Source organism: Dasypus novemcinctus, chromosome X, assembly GCF_030445035.2.
Source record: "Dasypus novemcinctus isolate mDasNov1 chromosome X, mDasNov1.1.hap2, whole genome shotgun sequence".
NCBI lineage: Eukaryota > Metazoa > Chordata > Mammalia > Cingulata > Dasypodidae > Dasypus > Dasypus novemcinctus.
Window position 1 is genome coordinate 158,798,679 of NC_080704.1, and position 18,403 is coordinate 158,817,081.

General features: G+C 49.8%; 1 protein-coding gene across 3 annotated transcripts; it reads left to right on the plus strand.

The window, feature by feature from the left end:
• Window positions 1-4,063: 4,063 nt before the first annotated feature.
• Window positions 4,064-17,914, plus strand: ZIC3 (Zic family member 3). 3 transcript variants are annotated; one of them, XR_011648014.1, is made up of 5 exons: window positions 4,064-4,148; window positions 9,944-10,016; window positions 12,720-13,952; window positions 14,921-15,262; window positions 16,108-17,914. XR_011648014.1 is itself a non-coding variant. In XM_004465684.2 (5 exons), the coding sequence occupies exons 2-5, from the start codon at window positions 9,983-9,985 to the stop codon at window positions 16,285-16,287; spliced, it is 1,611 nt and encodes a 536-aa protein (XP_004465741.2). In that variant the 5' UTR covers window positions 4,064-4,148; window positions 9,944-9,982; the 3' UTR covers window positions 16,288-17,914. The 3 variants fall into 3 exon arrangements, 1 of the variants encoding a protein (XP_004465741.2); XM_004465684.2 differs by having other exon boundaries at window positions 15,099-15,262; XR_011648015.1 differs by lacking the exon at window positions 4,064-4,148 and adding an exon at window positions 9,797-9,866.
• The last annotated feature ends 489 nt before the right edge of the window (window positions 17,915-18,403 follow it).

Below are 18,403 nucleotides of genomic sequence, written 5' to 3' on the forward strand. Positions count from 1 at the left end.
TTCGCCAGGGTGACGTCGGGGTACCCCAGCGCAGTGATCGTCACGTGAGAAAGGCTGGGCCGCTCACAATGCTCTCGTTAGGGCCGGGCAGGCGCTCTGGTAGCCAGGCTTGCACTGTCCGCGGCCACATCATTCATTTCCCTGGACGTGCTGGTAAAAATGCATCAAAACAGGCTGCGGTGCGCGGTATAAAAGCACAGCGGGATGAGCTGCTTTCCCAAAAGGATCTCGGTGATTGGACGGGGGTCGGCTTGATTGACAAGAGCTTAGTTGGGTAAAGGGAAGACAGGCAAGCTTTCACAGCGGGATCCCTTTTCTAAAATATATCACACTAGCCTTTGAAAAGCGCCGCACACTATAAGGAAATAGCGTTTCACGGCTCGCTTTATGGTGCGATGACATTTCTTTAAAACACAGCGAAGATCAAAAAGGGGAGAGAGAGAAATAAAATGTCTTGCAAACACAATGTTTTAATTAGTTTATTCTGTGCGTTGCTTTTATCTGACGTATACGTTGCGGGTTCCCCTTTAATTACACAGCCCCTCTCCAGCGGCGGTGACGGACAAGGAAGGGAGGTGCGGGAGGCGAGGCGCTGCTCCCCTTTGCTTCCTTTAAGGAAAACGGAAGGTCTGGTAGGCTCAGAACCGAGCTAGCAGGCCCCCGGGCCCTCCGCGCTTGAATCAGCACTCTGGGGCATTGGGACTTCGCCAAACGACGGTATCCCAGAGCTCCAGGGAGGCGGAAGAGAGGGGAGGAAGAGAAAAGGAGAGGAGTGGAGCAGAGGTCGCCAAAAGAGCTCGGGCTTGGCACCACCCTCCAGTTCCACCCCTACCCCCGCGGGCAACCGACGTCCCCCTCCCTAGGCCCTCTCGGTTCTCCAGGCTGTTGGGGCGGATGGTAGGCACCAGGATGAGCCCTGGGGTCCCTGCCCTCTCCCCGATTTTCGCGCCGCGACTTCCGGCAACTTCGCCCTCACCAGGTCTCAAGGTAGCAGGAACCTCTGGCTCGTGACCTACCGGAAGAGGAGACCTCGCAGGCATCTGCTCCTTGAAAGAGCAGCCGCCCCAGGTACCGTCGTAAGTTGCGCCTCAAGAAAGGCCAGGGAAGAGGCTAGTGGTGGGATGTGTCACGGGCTTAAGCAAGGCCTGTTCTTACACGCCCGCGCACACACAGGCTTACCCATTTACTTCTTGGGAAGCTCTACAGACTTCAGCTCGGCTCATAACCACCCTCCCCCACACACACACCAATTCCCAGCCTGGCTTTGCCCTTAGTGGAGTTGCTGGGCTTGCTCAAGAGCAGGCCAGTGCAGCACTCTCTCAGCCATGGCCTGCTGTTCACGCTGTTCATGCTATTGGTAGTGATGGTAGGCATTGTGAAACCTTAAAATTCTAGGGCTTTGCTTTCTTAATTCTGCTGGTGAGATCAGAAAACCCAAAATATAAACCTGTGACCTCTGGTGTGTGTGTGGGGGGGGGAGAAGATAAGAGATGCAGATGTAGCCCCCTGAACAAATTCCACAACACAACCCACTAAACACAGACCTGATCAAAAGACCGCCTCTCCCGTCTAAATGTGTTCCTTCTTCTGATATTGGGGAGGAAAGAGATTGAGACAAGGTTTTCCATCTGGGGTGGGAGTTAAGAAAGGCCAATCTGTGACTGGGATGCCTGCTTCCCACCTTTTGCTCAGAGGAAAATTTCCTTCTGACATGTTTTCATTCAAGGAAATGAAACAAAAAGCAGGGTGAGCTGCAGGATGCCTCTTGTAGCCTGTTTGACTTTGCAAAGGGCTCCGCAGGGTTGCCTTTCTTGAGAAAAGGGAAAGTCCACCACTTCCCCCACGAAATATTTTTAAAATATTGGGATTTGTGCAAATGTCTGAAACCTATGGTCTTTGAGATCAACGACTCCATTTTAAATCACGTATGTCCTCTGCATTTAATAACAGATACAAGCAACATATGATATACTTGGATAGTGCTTTTTAAACAACTGAAAAGATCACTTGATAATAATCAAAATAGTTCATTTAACATGTGGCTTCCATTAATAAGAAAATTCAACATTACAGAGGCATAGTATACTTTATCCATTTTATTATCCTCTGAGCACTCTTCTTTCATTGAGTTACTTGTGACAGAGCTATCAAAAACTAAATGACATGTACGATCACAAAGTAATGCCAAGTCAGCTCTCAAAGCATTTGCCTCACAACACATTTGAGCATTGCACTCAAAATAATGATTTGAACCCACCACAGCTGTAGAATGGCAGTCTAGATCAAGAAATGTAGCTGCTATGTGGAGATGAACTATAAAGCATTCAGCCACAGCTAGCCGCCAGTGTGTGCGTGTGTGTATTGGGGGGGGTGATGGAAATATGAAATTAATAATAATAAGCTTCAAATTGTTACCAAGTGATCTTTAAAACGGGTTTAAAAGGATGAGAATGTAAGCTATTTAAAATAGAGTCCTTGATCTTGAAGATCATATATTGCAGAAGAGGAGAACGGTGGAACTGCTTCCAGTTGGGAAAATAAAGCATTCAAGCTGAGTCCTTTATTCCTCACAAGAAGACAAACTCTTCCATAAAAGTGCCATTTGGGAATTAGTCCCAGCAAACTCCATATGGGCTGGAAAAGACATAGGAAAACAAGTTGTATGTGTGGTTTGTTTGTGTTTTTTAAATTTTTTTAATAAAGAAACTCTGATAAGGACCTCAAACTTTCCAATAATCAACATCATATCCATGGAATATTCGTTAGAAAATTTCAAACTTCAAACCCCAGCATTTCTTCTCAGGGTGTTAAAATGTTTTGCTGGTCCATGTGTAAGATGGAAATGTAACATCATTTATTCTTAACTCCCTCATGGTATATAAAGCAGTGTCTTGCACATAGCGGGCAAGCATTAAATATTTTTGAATAGACTGAAAACACCTAAATCTTAATGTATTGCTTGTGTGACTAAAACATAAACATAATAATTTTTTTTCTAAGGAGAAAAAAGATTTGGCTTCAAATCACTCCCATCTCTTCCTGCCTTCCACAAGTCCCTGGAGCCTGAACCAAACTGGATAACCCCTAGACAGCTCTGTTCCTTGCAATCATCCAGAAACTGAGAGGCATGAGCTCCCCTTCCCCTCTGGTTTCTACCGGGTGGGATGCAGAGAAGTGGATGACGCAGTCCTTTTTTTTTAAACTGCCCCATTCCTCTCTGTCTTCCAGTGGAAGTTTTGTTCTGCAACAGCAAGAGGGTAACCTTTTGGTTGAAATAAAATAAAATAAATAGGGCCAGGACGAAGAGCAAACCATTTTTTTTAACCAGATGCCCTTGATTGCTTTCACTTCAGACCAGGGCATGGCAAAGGGGCAATTCTAGAAAGCAGGGACCATGAGGCAGGAGTTTAAGGGGAGGTTTTTCTTCACAGGAACGTCTGGTGGGCAAAAGAAACCAGCTGAGGACAGCAGTCTGGAATGGGAACCCAAGTTTACCCTCAGACGTGGGTGGCAATGCTTGGATCCAGGCTGTCAGCCAAAAGGTGTACTGGAAAGGTATCTGGAAAGGCAGATACCTACCTGCTCCCGCCCAACGGTTCCCTCACTAGAATCACCTTAGGAACTTTAAAAAAGATACAGTCCTATGACAACCCTCCCCAGACCAAGTGAGTCAGACTCTCTGGGGGTGGGTCTGGGCCTATGAAATAGTTCAAAGACCCCACAAAGACTCCACCGTAGAGCCAGGCTCCACTCTGTTGCTTCTGGAGCAGAAAGCAGGCACCTCCCCGCCCCCTCCCCGCCCCAACACACACACACAAGTAAACATCAAGTGGAGGGGGGCGGGTAATGAAGTTTGAAAAAGAAAAGTTAGACATTGCAATACAACCCTCTCATAGAAAGCCACAAAAATAACAGGGCGAGCCAGAGCTAGAACACTGAAATGTATGTGTCAAGTAACTGGATCCCCCTCCACTCCTAGGGGGCGTATTAGAAACTCGGGAGAACTCGCCAGTGTGTCCCGAAGCCTCAGTGGTTATGGGCTATATAAACCGCCGAGAACGTCGGTTTGCATCAGTAGGAAGTAAAAGCTCCCGTGGCTCCAAAAATACTTAGAGGCTAAAAACCACTTCAGGAAGAAAATATAAGAGGTAAGAATCAGTGAGCTTATGCAAAGCGGGAAAGGGGCATTCAGGTGTTTGAGCGGAGGGGGGTTCTTATGGCATGTTGTTAAGGCCACTGAGTTGCGGACAAGTTCAGCCCTTGAGAGTAACACAAAGAGGGAGTGCGGCAAAGGAGATTCGGTGCCGTGCTTGATTTTTCATTTAATAGATAGGAGTAACCTCTAGCGACAAATGAGAAGGGGAAGAAGAGTAGGAAAGAACCGGTGTCTACTGATAAACGGGTGTCTGCTGATAAAGCGTTCTTTGCTCCGCCCTCGGTCCAGGGTAAAGTTTGACCAGCGCTGTTTGGGAGAATCGCACCTGTAGAATATCCTCAAGGGTCCCTCCAGGGAGTTCTCGCTGTGAGCCAGTTCCTTGATCCCGTTACAGTGGAGGAGAGGGAAAGCCAGGGGCGGGGGAGGCTGGCGGACAAGGCGCAGACAACTTTTGGGGCCCGGTTCGTCGTTGGAACTCAGACCCCAGGGGGCAGTGGGGAGGGGGGCTGCAGGCGCAAACAAGCTGAGCAAATAAGGAAAGGAGGCACAGGGCAGACCTCGGTCTGAGTCCCGCCCGGGCAGCCGAAAGATCAGGTCTGCAGTGCCTGGTCTCTCTTGAGCCCCAGCGCACGGATCCTCCCAAGACTAGCGTACCGGACCTCGTGGTCGGTAGCGCACGGGGCTTCCCTCCGGGGACTAGGGCAGGGGCGTGCGCGTTTGCTCGCTGCTCAGGAGCTCCCCCTGCTGGGTCTCGCGGGCCCGCGACCAGGAAAAGGAGAATGGGCTGGCACCCGGGACAGGGTTAAGGGGTAGTTAGCGCCCCGGTTCCTTAGAGCTCTGTTGCCCCCGCCTAAGCAGGCCCAACCACCCAGAGCCCAAGGATTCTCTAGGCCGGGTTAGGAAGGGGCTCGCCTTAAATTCCAAAACCTGTCATTTTCTCAATTAACAATCCGACCAGGGCGACTCCTAGGTCTCTAGAGGAGAATTTGCACCCCTACTGAGCTGGAAAGGGACTATAGCCCCGGCCTTTCTTAGGTCTGCGGGGCACTCAGTACCTAAGTGGATTTTCGCGAAGGGTAACTGTGGGAAACCCGAAGCACAGGAAGTGCCCCTTTCTCCACTCGCCTCGCAGTGGCACCTGGCCAGGCCAGGTGTGAGCTCCGCTGATATGGCAATTTTGCCCAGCTCAACCAGACTCACGAATATAGGGCTGCCAGATAAGATAGAGTACTCCCAGTTAAATTCGAATTTCAGATAAACGACAAATATGCTTTCAGTATAAGCATGCCCCATGCAATATTTGAGACTTAAATACCCCCCCCCCCCAATCGTTGTTTATTTGAAATTCAAATATAACTGAGCATCCTATATCGTTAGTGCTAAATTTGGCAACCTTACTTAAGTAGAATCACTACTTGGGATTGGTGAAACTGTTTGGTCCGCCTGCCAGTGTGGGCCAGGCTAAAAAATGTGAACTGTAATCTTCCAAAGCTGAGTTGGAGAGGACAAGGGATGAGGGCAGGGACATGCAGAGAAATTTCTGGTAGAGTCAGAGGGCTGGAGGCAAGAGGAAGGATGGGGAGAGACACCGAAGAGGACGAGTCAAGGAAGTTGTAGCAAGCTAGGTGGTTGGGAGCACCCTGGATTCTTTATATTAACCTATCAGTGTAGTGTAAGAATGAGAGGGGGCAGGGTTGGGCCCTAAAATCCTTGCCCATCTCCTGGGCCCTGGTGGTTGTTAGTGGGAGAAAAGGAGGGCAGTTTCTCAGGGAGAAAGAAGAGGGGTGAATTCCAGGTGCTGAACAAGAAGGGAAAGTTCCGTTGGGAGACAGGTGATCTGTTTCTTAAAGCCCCTCGGATCTGAAAATATGGGTGACTTCCCTTGGGCCTCCTGAAGGCAGGTTGCTAGCCATGCTAGCCTGGACTCACAGGCTGTGCTCGGTTTGGCAGCTGTGGTTGTCCCTCAGGGCTCAGTCACGCAGAAAGGGTCAATAAACTATGTATCTCCAGTCAAAGAAGAAAGACAATAAAACCACCCTCCGGGTCAGAGGTCACCTAGTCACTGATTGAGATATTCACAACTCTTTTCCCTCTCTTCTCTCTTCTAGTCCCCTTTCTCCAGCAGCCTCTTACTCCTTGGAGTCTCTATTTATTTTATTTTATTTTATTTTATTTTTTGCCTTTCTCTAAAGCCAAAGTTATCCCTGGAAATAACTGAGGTGTAAGGCTAAAAAAAAAATCCTTCCATTTACAAAATGAAGCTTGAAAAACAAGGTGGTGGGGGGGTTGGCAATGGCAGATAAAGCCCACTGGTTAAGAATACCTAGCCGTTGCTGAGGCTGAAGTCCAACCCCTAGTCCAGGCAAACTTTCTTTGTAAAGAGAGAAAATATGCCTTGACTCTTCTGGCCACATTGGGTCTCAATCACATAATCTCCTCCTCCTCCTCCTTTACTACCATCCCTTTAAAGATGCAAAAAGAAACAAAAAGATAAAATACAAAATACTATGGGCCAAATTAGGCCTGTGACTTGCAGGCCATAATTTGTCATTCATTTCCAAACCAGAAGTTAGTCTAATTCACCCTCACTCCGTCTTGGGTGGGGGGGTGGGGGGGTACGGTAAAGGGAGAGGAAGAAAGGCTCAATGCTTTGTTTTAATATCAAAGTGCAAAATGTTTTCTTCCCATTCCTTTACTTGGAAAGGAGTAGATGAATGACCCCAAAACAAGTGCAAAAATAACAAGGCAATTTGATTTTACGAAATGGCATTTCTGAACCCTATGAAGTGCCTTGGGATTCAAAAGGGCTAGAGACAGAATTTATTTTTTTAGCGGGTAGGAATTCTTGCTCTTATCTTGGGCTAAAGAGATAATAATTCCGGAATGCAGCTTCTGCCCCCAGAGAGGAGAGGAGGAAAAAGATGAAATGGTAGGGTAGGCCTGGAGTAAGCAGATGTATGTAGTTCCAGACCTAGGCACCAAGGACAAGACCAAGGAAAGGCACTGACAGAAGCCAATATGTGGTCCAGACATACCCTTTTTGTTACCTTGGGTACAGGACCCTGTCTCAAGGCAGAGCAATGAATGAATAAATATGCAAGGCAGACAGTCTAAGGCTTCTCTCTATTGGTTTTGGAGCTGGCATAATTTATATTTAGAACCCGTGGTGTGCTTAGCAGCTTGAAGGGAGTTGGGGTCCTGGGTTAACGCGTGTTTCAGAATGTCCAGCAAGTTTGGCACCCCAAATCCCTTCTCCTTCCCCCATCTCTTCTGGTCTCTGGGGAAGGACTTGTAAATTCGCATCAAACCTCTGCCACTGCCTGGATCTCCCTCTCCCCTTGTCTGAACATTGCCTACCTACAGGGTGTTTTGATCCCGAAGATAAGAGAAAATCGCCTTCCATTGTGATATGCCTCTCTGGCACCCTGAGCCATTGCCAGTGAACCCTAGAGCCCTGAGGCTAACAGCTGGGTACCACCAGAGCAGTGAAGGTACTCACTGGCAGCAGGAACTAGCAGGCCACAGCCACAGCTCACCAGGACCCTCATGTGGAGACTTGGCTGGCCATTACACTGATGATCCAGGGCTGCTTCCTGCCCAGGGTTTCTCTCCATTTCCTCTAATTCAGGGGCATCCTTCAAAACCCCAAATTGAATTCTGATAGATCTCTTTCAACTTCCTGCCTTTCCTTCTCCAAGTTCAGCCCTATTTACATCAGCCTGTGGGTCTCTGAAGTTCAAGTATATATATCTGTCTGCACATCCTTGATTGACAAGTACAATGAAAATGTCCCATTCCTGTCTTGTGTGCATTTCATTGCATTGGGCAGCAATATACCTTGAACTTCAGAAGACTAAGGCAAAACAGATTTTTAAAAAAGGGTTGATTAACAGTATCTCTTTGTTTGCACGATATTGAATTTTAAAGGTATATTTAGACTTCTAAAATATTTGTTAAATGTTGGGGCAGTGGTGAAAACTGATGTGATCAGTGAAATCTGGAGCCCAGTGAGTAGTTGGCCAGTATGCCCGCAGGTCCGGAGATCCACAGTTCAGCTCGGCCCCTGAAACCAATTAAGAGCTTTCTTTTAGCATAAAAATAAAGAGTTAAAAATGCATCCTTTTCCCCAGCTTTCTTTCCTCTTTATTTTTTTAAAAAATTGTGATGTGCAGTTTTCCCTTTAAAAAGACCTAGGACTCTAAAGAAAGGGTGAGGATATAGAGTAAAGAAATTGTCCTTTACCAGAAAAAACAAATTGTGAATAATGGTGAGTTTCAAGGACATGTTTCAGCGGGAAACATTTTGTGCTTCACTTAAGGAGAGGCAGGGGCACCAAATTCAGCGTCTTGGAATAATTCCCTTCCTGGATTCAAAGATTCATTTATTGAAATAAATCAGGAAGCATTGGCAGAACGGAAATCCGCTTGCTGGGTTTAAAGGGTCTTTAAAATGTTGCGAGTGTTAGATTGCAAGTCTTTTCTAAATACAAAACAGAAGAAAAGACCGCAGTGTTTCCCTTGGACTTAAAGAAAATTGCTAGGTCTTGGACTTAGTATAATTTCATGCCCGCCGCAGAAAATGTGTTTAGAAAGAAACCCTGCACCATAGGACAATATGCTGTACATGTTTTGTTGTTGTTTGTTTGTTTGTTCTTTAGGAGACTGGGGTGAAGGGAAAAGTGCTGTAGAGTGGGGCTCTGGGTTGTAAGGGGAAACCAGTCCTTCCCTATTTCCCCTCAGGACCTTCTGGGTCCCTCCTGCCCCTCCAAGACCGGCCCTAAAAGTCGGGCTCAAAAGCTTTGTCCCCTTGGAAATGATCGGTTTCTCCGATTTTATTTATGGCTACAGATTTGGGCATAAAAACAAATCTTTTTCCTATTTCCTATTTGAACTCAGTGTGAGGGAAAGGATCCCATTATATTTTCTATCCATACAGACATGTAGATATTTGGACCAGACCACATACAACTGGGGAGTGCATAAAAGAGATTTATTGGTTAATTTACGCTGCCTAATACACATGTAAACCCCAGTAAGCCAAAGCGACTAAGAGAGCCTCAGTTACAGCGTAAAAGAAGAACCACGACCCCTGGATTCGAGTTGCCCTGCCCTGCGCAGATCTGTGATTCCCCTCCCGCACCTGATAAATGAAAAAGGAGAGCTCGCCTTTGCCTTTCCCCAGGCTGTATGCAGGAAAAACTTTTCTCCTTTTTGCTTTCCTCCTTTGACCACCACTCTGCTCTCAGACTTAACTCCCCCAATCCTCCCTGTCCCCCGAAGTTGTTCCAGGAGCCTCCTCCGCCCGAGTTGGGGGAGGGAGGGAAAGCTGCAGGTCATCAGGAAATCAGGAAAACTTATTTTTTTTCCTCTGCCTATCAGAAATGGTTTGCTTTTTTTCGGGGCGGGGGGGGGGGTGCTTTGTTTTCCCGGGGTAACACTGCATCTGCAGAGATTTCACTATCTTGTTTCAAGGGTCAGAGTCACCCCTCCCCCCAAAGGAAACCCCCACTCAAATCAGCCGAAACATTTCGAAATGTCCTGCCTCTGCCCTGCAGTGCACAAAGCCCCCGGCCTCGTCCTCTTGGGGGCACCTGGGACCCCTGTGCCCCGCCGAGCGTCGACACCCCTCAGAGCCGCACACTCGGGCTGGGCCAGGCTGCCCCGGGAAGGGCTCCACGGCTGGGGGCTTTGGCCCGGCTGAACCGCCTCAGGTCGGCCCCTTAACAAGCATCTCCCCCTCCCCACTTCTCGGTTGATGATCTAATTGAATTATGCCTTTTTGTTCCAGGGACTACCGAGCACGTGCTGGAGGCAATTAATTATCGGAATGCGGCCATTTCAAAACGGACACCGGGCACTCGGTAGGTCAGCGACGGCAGCTTCCCCCTGCCCTGCACTAGGGACCCCGCCCCAAGAAGGGGCAGGCTTGGCTCTCATCGCCGTTCCCCTTGCGCAGCCCCTCGCCCGGCGGCCGGTTCCGACTCCCAATCCCTCTAAGGCCCGGGGTTCTCCGGGTTCCTGACTGGGCTCCGGGGAAGCCCTCGCATCAGCGCGGGCCGGGCCAGGATTCCACAGCCGCCCCCTTCCCATCTCTGAGCCTCGAGAACCGCTTTCCCCCGGCTGGACGCCGCGAGGAAATCCAAACTTTCTCAAATTAACTGCGCGTCCAGCAGCAGTGGGGGTTGGTGGGAGGAGAGGCGAGGTGGAGGGAATGGAGGAAATAAAGGGGAAAGAGAAAAGAAAGGGGGGAAAGAAAGACAAGCAATCCTCCCTTTTTGAAAACCTGACTCCAGGGAATTCATTTGCATGATTTAGACATATTTGTTCTTCTCTGAAGACCCACCCCTCGCAAAGCAAAGAAACCCTCTGCTGGGGGACGACAGAGCCATACTTGCAGCGCCTATTTTCTGCAGACGCAATAATTTAAGGCAGCAGTGAACTCACCTTCCAACCTAGGGAGAAACCTCTGGATATGGAGGGAGAATTGGGGCGAGTTTGATGGGAGGGGTGGTGACTACGGTAAGATGTGCTACCCGCAGGGATTTCCCCTCAGCAAACTGCAAAGAAAGAAGGTGAAACCTTGGCCCGGTGGATTGGGGGACAGAAAGTGAAAGGCTGTAGTTATAAAGCGCTACTTCAGGCGGTCTGGTCTCTTCAAGCGCCTCTGAACTTGATCAGATGTTCTGTTTCCTACAGAGAGATGGCTGCCAGGCTGTGCGGCCGCCTGAAGGCGCCGACTTTGGGGCTCGCCCCGCTCGGGATATGACAATTACAGCCATCTTTTTCTCGGCCTTTTCCTACCACTCTCACTCCTGCATTCTTTGCAAATGCCTTGCCAGGCAAAAAAAAATGAGTGGATTTATAGCCCTGTCATTATGTCCAGAAAGATCTTGCGCCAGGAAGGAGAAGGGGTGGGGGTGGGGGGGTGGGGGACACGGCTCTTCCTACACACGACCCTGGAAAGTAAATCCTCGGGGGTAAGCCGTCATCGAGGTCACTACATGTTTCTGAGAGTAGGAGTGGAAGAGAGCAAAGCTTTGGATGTTTAAAGGGAAGAAAATTCCCATTCCTGTTCCCCCTCTTTTGCATTTGAAAATGTTGAGAATGCGAAGCTGTTTAGTCCTGTAGTTTGAAATCCGCACTGATTCTGTGTGACCAGTATGTTGTATGTATGCTGGACACTTACTACGTAGTGTGTTTAATGTGTTTGGTGTGTATGTATATTCTGTGTACACACGCTCATTGTGTTTCGTGCCCCTTTGGTATTTGTGTGACTGTTTGCTATGTGCATTTACTCTTTTGTGCGTTTAGTTTGTTGGGTGCCTGTGTTTACCGTGTTGGGCTGAGTTTGTTGTGGGCGCTTACTCTGTTGTTTAGTTGTGTGCATGTTTTGTGTGATGTGCTCCTGTTTGCTGTGTTACGTCTGGCGTGTCCTCTTGGGGGGGGGGCGGGCAGCGGCGAGTAGCGCGACTACTCGCAAACTGAAGGGTCATCACTTGGCTCAGATGGGAAAAAGGGAGACCGGGTCTAACTGTAGTTGTTTTCCCTCGTTTGCCCTTCGGCGGGCCAGCGGCTCAGCACCCGCAGAGGGGTGTGGGGAGGATGCGGTGCTCCGGCCCGGCGGCGCGGACCCACTGACCCGGCCCGGGACCGGCGCCCTGCGGCCTCCGGAGGAGCGAGTTCTCCGGGTGGTGGGGCCGAGGGGCCCGGGCCGGGCTGGACGTTCAGCGTCGCGTCTACCCTGTCGGCGCGACGGTGGGAACGATCCTCGCGGGCCAAAGAGTTTCTTTGGCCAAAGCGGGTAAAGCGCGCGCGCGCGCGCAAGGGAGGCTTGCCCGCTTGGGGCCGGCGGAAGGCCGGTGAGAGGCCGGGTTCCGCCCCGCCACGCTCGGGCTCGGGCCTGGCCCCCACTCCCGGTAGCCGCGCCAGCCCCGCGGAGCCCACTCGCGGGCGCCGGGCCGCCGCCACCGCCTCACCTGCCAGGCGCTGGGCCGCGACCCAATCAGCGGCAGTCGCTCGGCTGCGGCTGCCATGTTCCTCGCTCCGCGCTGCCAATCAGAGCGGCGCCGGCCAATGGGCGGCCCGGCCGGGGGTCAGGTGACCGCAGGCCAGCTGGCTCCCCATTGGCGCGAGCCGCCCTGCCTCCCGCTCGGTTTATGTGCGAGGCGTGAGTGATTGACTTTATCAGTCCAAGGACATTACTCTGGTGGGGAAGAGGCTGGGACTCGCGAGGCGAGCGGCAAAGGATAGAGCCTGCCTCCTTCTGCCCGCTGCCCGCCAGTCGGCTCCGCCACTTGGCGCAGCCCAGCCGGGAGGCCGGTGCCCAGGGAGCCTTCTGGCCCCGCGGCTCTGCGCTCTCGGGGAGAGGAGGGGTGTCCCGGACGGGATCGGCAAACTCCACCCTCCACTTATTATTTTGCTTATTTTTCTTTGTGCGCGCCTGGTAGTTTGTTAAACCAGATCTAGTCCCTGAGTCTTTTCTCTCCCTTCTCTCCCACTCCCCCTCCTTCCCCCGCCTTCCCCCTCCTGCTCCTTTTTCTTCCCCTCCTCCTCTCCCTCTGCAGGAGACTCTTACAGCGACGGAAAGTTGCAGCCCCTGGTTGCGCTTCAGGGGTCTCCCGGCAGTGTCCGCCCGCCGCCACTTCGCTCCGACTGCAGCATTTCGGAGGTCTCTTCCTTCGCCCGCACCCTCGCTCGGCTCAGCCAGAGCGACCGCGCCCAGAACGCCCCACCCATGACGATGCTCCTGGACGGAGGCCCGCAGTTCCCCGGGCTGGGAGTGGGCAGCTTCGGTGCGCCGCGCCACCACGAGATGCCCAACCGCGAGCCGGCGGGCATGGGGCTGAATCCCTTCGGGGACTCGCCCCACGCCGCCGCCGCTGCCGCCGCCGCCGCCGCCGCCTTCAAGCTGAGCCCCGCCGCCGCGCACGATCTGTCTTCCGGCCAGAGCTCCGCGTTCACGCCCCAGGGTTCGGGCTATGCCAACGCCCTGGGCCACCATCATCACCACCATCACCACCACCACCACGCCGGCCAGGTGCCCAGCTACGGAGGCGCTACCTCCGCCGCCTTCAACTCCACGCGCGACTTTCTGTTTCGCCAGCGCGGCTCCGGGCTCGGCGAGGCGGCCTCGGGTGGCGGGCAGCACGGGCTCTTTGCCGGTTCGGCGAGCAGCCTTCATGCGCCAGCTGGCATCCCCGAGCCCCCTAGCTACCTGCTCTTCCCCGGGCTGCACGAGCAGGGCGCCGGACACCCGTCGCCCACGGGGCACGTGGACAACAACCAAGTCCACCTGGGGCTGCGTGGGGACCTGTTCGGCCGTGCCGATCCGTACCGTCCTGTTGCCAGCCCGCGTACGGACCCCTACGCGGCCGGCGCGCAGTTTCCTAACTACAGTCCGATGAACATGAACATGGGCATGAACGTGGCGGCCCACCACGGGCCCGGCGCCTTCTTCCGTTATATGCGGCAGCCCATCAAGCAGGAGCTGTCGTGCAAGTGGATCGACGAGGCACAGCTGAGCCGGCCCAAGAAGAGCTGCGACCGGACCTTCAGCACCATGCATGAGCTGGTGACACATGTCACCATGGAGCATGTGGGGGGCCCGGAGCAGAACAACCACGTCTGTTACTGGGAGGAGTGCCCCCGCGAGGGCAAGTCGTTCAAGGCGAAGTACAAACTGGTCAACCACATCCGCGTGCACACGGGCGAGAAGCCCTTCCCATGCCCCTTCCCGGGTTGTGGGAAGATCTTTGCCCGCTCCGAGAACCTCAAGATCCATAAGAGGACCCACACAGGTGAGGGGGAAGGCAGGCGGGCGCGGGGCTCCCCGCCAAGGAGCGGACTTGCAGCACGAGGGAGAAAGGGGTGGCGGCCAAGGCGGGGGGCGGCGCCCCGCCAAGGCGGTTCCAAAAAGAAGCGCTGTCACAGCTCTCCAACCCCTCGCCTTCTCCGCCCCGCGGCGCTTTTGCCCAGTTCTAACTTCCCGGGCAGACGGCTCAGCCGGCTCAGGAACTAATTGGGGACCTTCTCGCGCCCAGGAACAAACTGGCGCCGCCTCTTTTTGTCTCCCTTTCTGGGTTATTATGAAGGGACTCCGAATGGTGTCGAGAGAATATTGCTTACAAGCGATTTAGCTCTCGGCACACATTCGAGGAAGGCAACCATAGAAATGCTAATGAAAACTAACTTTCGGTTACTTCCGCTCTTTTTTACAGTTGATTGGCACATCTCCTAATTAAATGACTGATACTTTTGTCAAACTATTTTTATTTGGAGTTCCAGGTTCAATTCAGTCCTCCTGGAGGAAAGCTAAACTAGAAAAGGCACCACAGTTTCGTGGTTTGTTCAGAACATCTTGTAAAGCTGTCTGGAGCCCCTGGATTTATATAGTTTGCTCTATTCGAACGTTAAGTACGAAGACCCAGGCTTTTAACGGTGGGCTTGGCAAAACCGTTGCATTTGAAAGAGGCAAATTAAAAGGTACAAAGAAGGGGCTGAACGGGATTGTCCGGTCCCCGGCCCATTGTCCCGCCCGGGCTCCGTTACCTCGCCGAGGTGGCGGCGGAGCGTGGCCGCGCGTTGGGAGCCCTGGGCAGGGTGGAATCGAACACAACTTGGGGGAAACTTCGGAGGAGCCAGGAGCTTCCCTGTTCTGGGAGAACAAAGGGCTGGACAGGTTCTGGGCTGACTTTGCCTCACTCCCGCCCCGGATCACCATTTCCCAACCCGGTAGGCTCAAACAGCGCTCTCCATCTTTCTCCAGGGAAAAGAGATGCCGCAGCCACCCCCAGTCGGCGCTCCCTCTCCGGGAAGACCGCCGGGCGCGCTGTCTCCTGCTGCTCGGCCCTGGGAAGCTCTCGGCCCTGACCGTGTTTTTCCCCCCTTTCTTTTCTTTTCTTTTTTTTTTCTTTTCTTTTCTTTTTCTTTTTTGCCTTTTGCAGGTGAGAAACCTTTCAAATGTGAATTCGAAGGCTGTGACAGACGCTTTGCCAACAGCAGCGACCGCAAGAAGCACATGCACGTGCACACCTCGGACAAGCCCTATATCTGCAAAGTGTGCGACAAGTCCTACACGCACCCGAGCTCCCTGCGCAAACACATGAAGGTAATTACCTCTTTATTAGCGGTGGGCGGTTTATAAACACTCGGCCCAAGACTGGGCTGCGGAACGGAAGTGCCCGCGATGCCAACCCTCTATCCTCCACATTAAATCCGATGTGCTCCTGCGTTGACATCTTTTGAACCCATTTTGGGGACCCAGAGAGGGGGGAGGGGGGCTGGTAGAGCGGTATAGGAAGGGGGAGGGGAGGGAGGGGGGCGGATGGCGACAATAGGTTGTTTACTGGGAAGGTCTAAGCTCTAGCCGAGCTCGCCAGGCTTGAGGGTGCAGTGGACGCCTCTTGCCCGCGGTGGGAGCCTGGAGTGGCCACGCCGAGCCCGGAGGTGGATGGTTTATTCGCTCCTCGGCTGCCGATAAAACAATGGAGCCCAGTTTTCCTGGTTCCCAAACAGGGAACTTTGCAGCGCCCAAGGCCCCTTGTGCCACCCTTCTCTGTACCTTCTTTCTCGAGCCCAAACAGGCTTGGTGAATGCTGGGCCCGCAGTCTTTTATAGGGCCCCAAAGAGTAACTGCTCACCCCACTCCGTCCGCCGGCGGAAAAAGCGTTTTTGAAGGAGTATGAATAAAACGGAGTGTTCTATTCCTTTTCTATAACACCAGTCATAAAACTAAAAGTTTTTTTGGCGAGCATCTCCGGGTTTTCTAGCTATCGATGACATGGAAATTAAATAAAACAAAGACAAAAAAAAAAGAGAAAGAAATACCAGCATTTTTCTTTTAAGTGGGTCACTGGGCGGTCTTGCTCTTACAGGCTCGAATTCTGCTCTGTTTTTGCTTGCACATTGCCAGTTGGAATTATATTCATTATAATATATACATGTTAATTTTAGGTGCATGAATCTCAAGGGTCAGATTCTTCCCCTGCTGCCAGTTCAGGCTATGAATCTTCCACTCCACCCGCTATAACCTCTGCAAACAGTAAAGATACCACTAAAACCCCTTCTGCAGTTCAAACTAGCACCAGCCACAACCCTGGACTTCCTCCCAATTTTAACGAATGGTACGTCTGAGGACAAACACAAACACAAACCCTGTTAACCATAGAATGGACTAAATGCATTTTTTAAAAGGAAACAGACCAATCAGATGGAAATGGAGTTTTAAGGCAAGCAGCCTTATATAGGGCTACATCTTGTTCATTGCAATTTTCCAGGAAGGTTTTGGGCAAGATCCAAAAGTAACCATGCCCTTTTCTCAGGATTAGAAAATATGTTTTGGCATTTGAAGGATTTAAAAAAAAATCTTTTCACTGCTTTTTCCACCCCCTCCCTCTGCCCTCCACCCACCCCATTCTTAAACTCCTTTAGTTCATTTTAACACTTGTCCTGTTTCTTGAGAGGAAGTTATAGAAGGCTTGGTGGTGGTGGTGGTGATAAACGGATGGAAATTCTTCTTCGCCTTAGTGGTGATTGTTTAAACTCTCACAGTCTTAAACCGTGCCAAAGTCCTGTTATGTCTTGAACTTTTCCTCAAAGCATTACACTTGTGAATGTATTTTTGTCTAATGGAGTCGAAACTGTTGTTCAGTATTTTTTCAGGCTGAGGATGTGATGTTACTATACACAGTTTGTGACTTTAGTATGCAGTTGCCTTTTGTAATAACTTTTTTTTTGTAAATACATATCCATTGATGCCATATTTATCGTTTGTAATTTAATTATTGCTACAAGTGCCGGGAACTGAACAATATTTATGGATAAATGTTTTCTAACATTATGTACAGCTTTTGATTATAACTGCTTTAGCATTAAAAATTTATTGTTTTGAAAGAACACAATTTACAATTTTTGAACCACTGATTCCTTTCTCTTGTTTTGTAACAGCCTCCTTCTACAAAGAGGAGAAGTGAGCAAATTAAATCTGGTTTGTTGGTATTTATAACTCAGATCCCTTTTTTAATTATTAAATTATTTTTCTATTGCAGTATAGATTCCTTACAGTATCCGTTTCCATCTGGGAAGACCCTTCTTTCTTTAACTCAGATGGTTGTTTAACTGCAAGTTTAAATGTATTTATCCTGGATTTTCGGCATGCAAATCAAATATTACTGATCAATTCAGTTAGTGGCCATGACATCTCAATCTTGTACTTCAAAGACTGAGAAGCTGGATTTAATCATCCCTGCCCTACATATATAAACATAAGGTAACCTAATGAGTTTTATGTCCCTTAGTTCTTTATTACCTTACATAAAAATGAACACTGCGGCAAGATGCGTCTATTTTATCTAGAAATCACCCATATGCTTATATGTTTGTATCTATGACTTATGTACTCTGATCTGCCTATCAGATCTATCTAGCTATCTATATATTTTCAAAAGATAGCATGTGTCTGGAGCAGTGGCGATGAGTAAGGCCAGTTGAACAGTGCTTACTTACAGTTAAAAGTGCTTCTTAAAAGAACCATAGCCCATTTACAATTTTGGAAGGCAAAGGCTAATTTGTTTTGTGTATATAGTTCAATTCACATTATCACAATTATTCATAATATTTATGGAGTGGTATAATAATTGCAGCGGTTCTGAAATTATCCAGTGGAAAGAAACATTTGCAAAATATGTATTTTTAAAGTTCATGGTTTATAGGCAAAGATGTTAAGAGCATTGTTTCCATTAAAATCAATGACAATGAAAAATGGTTGTTTGCTTTGTGATAAAATATTAACAAACCATTTAATCTTCAGTGAAGCCACTCGTTTCTACAAACCGTTCTTTTACAATGGTAATTTGAGAAAGAAATGGATAGATTACTATTTTGGGGGTTGAAATGGGTAGAGTATTCAGACCTTTTAATTTAATTTAGGGTGCTGCTTAATGGTGAGCCCAATCTGCATGAATAAGGAGCTTTCAAGTCAGCAAATAGCAAGGTGGAGATAAGGAATTGTAAACTATTTAGATATGTAATCAATAGGTTTAAGTACCTTCTCTTTTTAAGGTGCAACGCTCTAGGTCTTTTGGTGACAGTTTGGTATTATATATAATTTTCAATTCTAGAATTTTGTTTGTTGTTTTGAAGAAATAAAGTCTTGGCACATCTTATTTATGTTAGAACATATTTGTATTTGGTGCCCGATTTTTTTTTCATGTTAACATAAATCAACCTTAAGTTGAAATGCTCAGAGAAC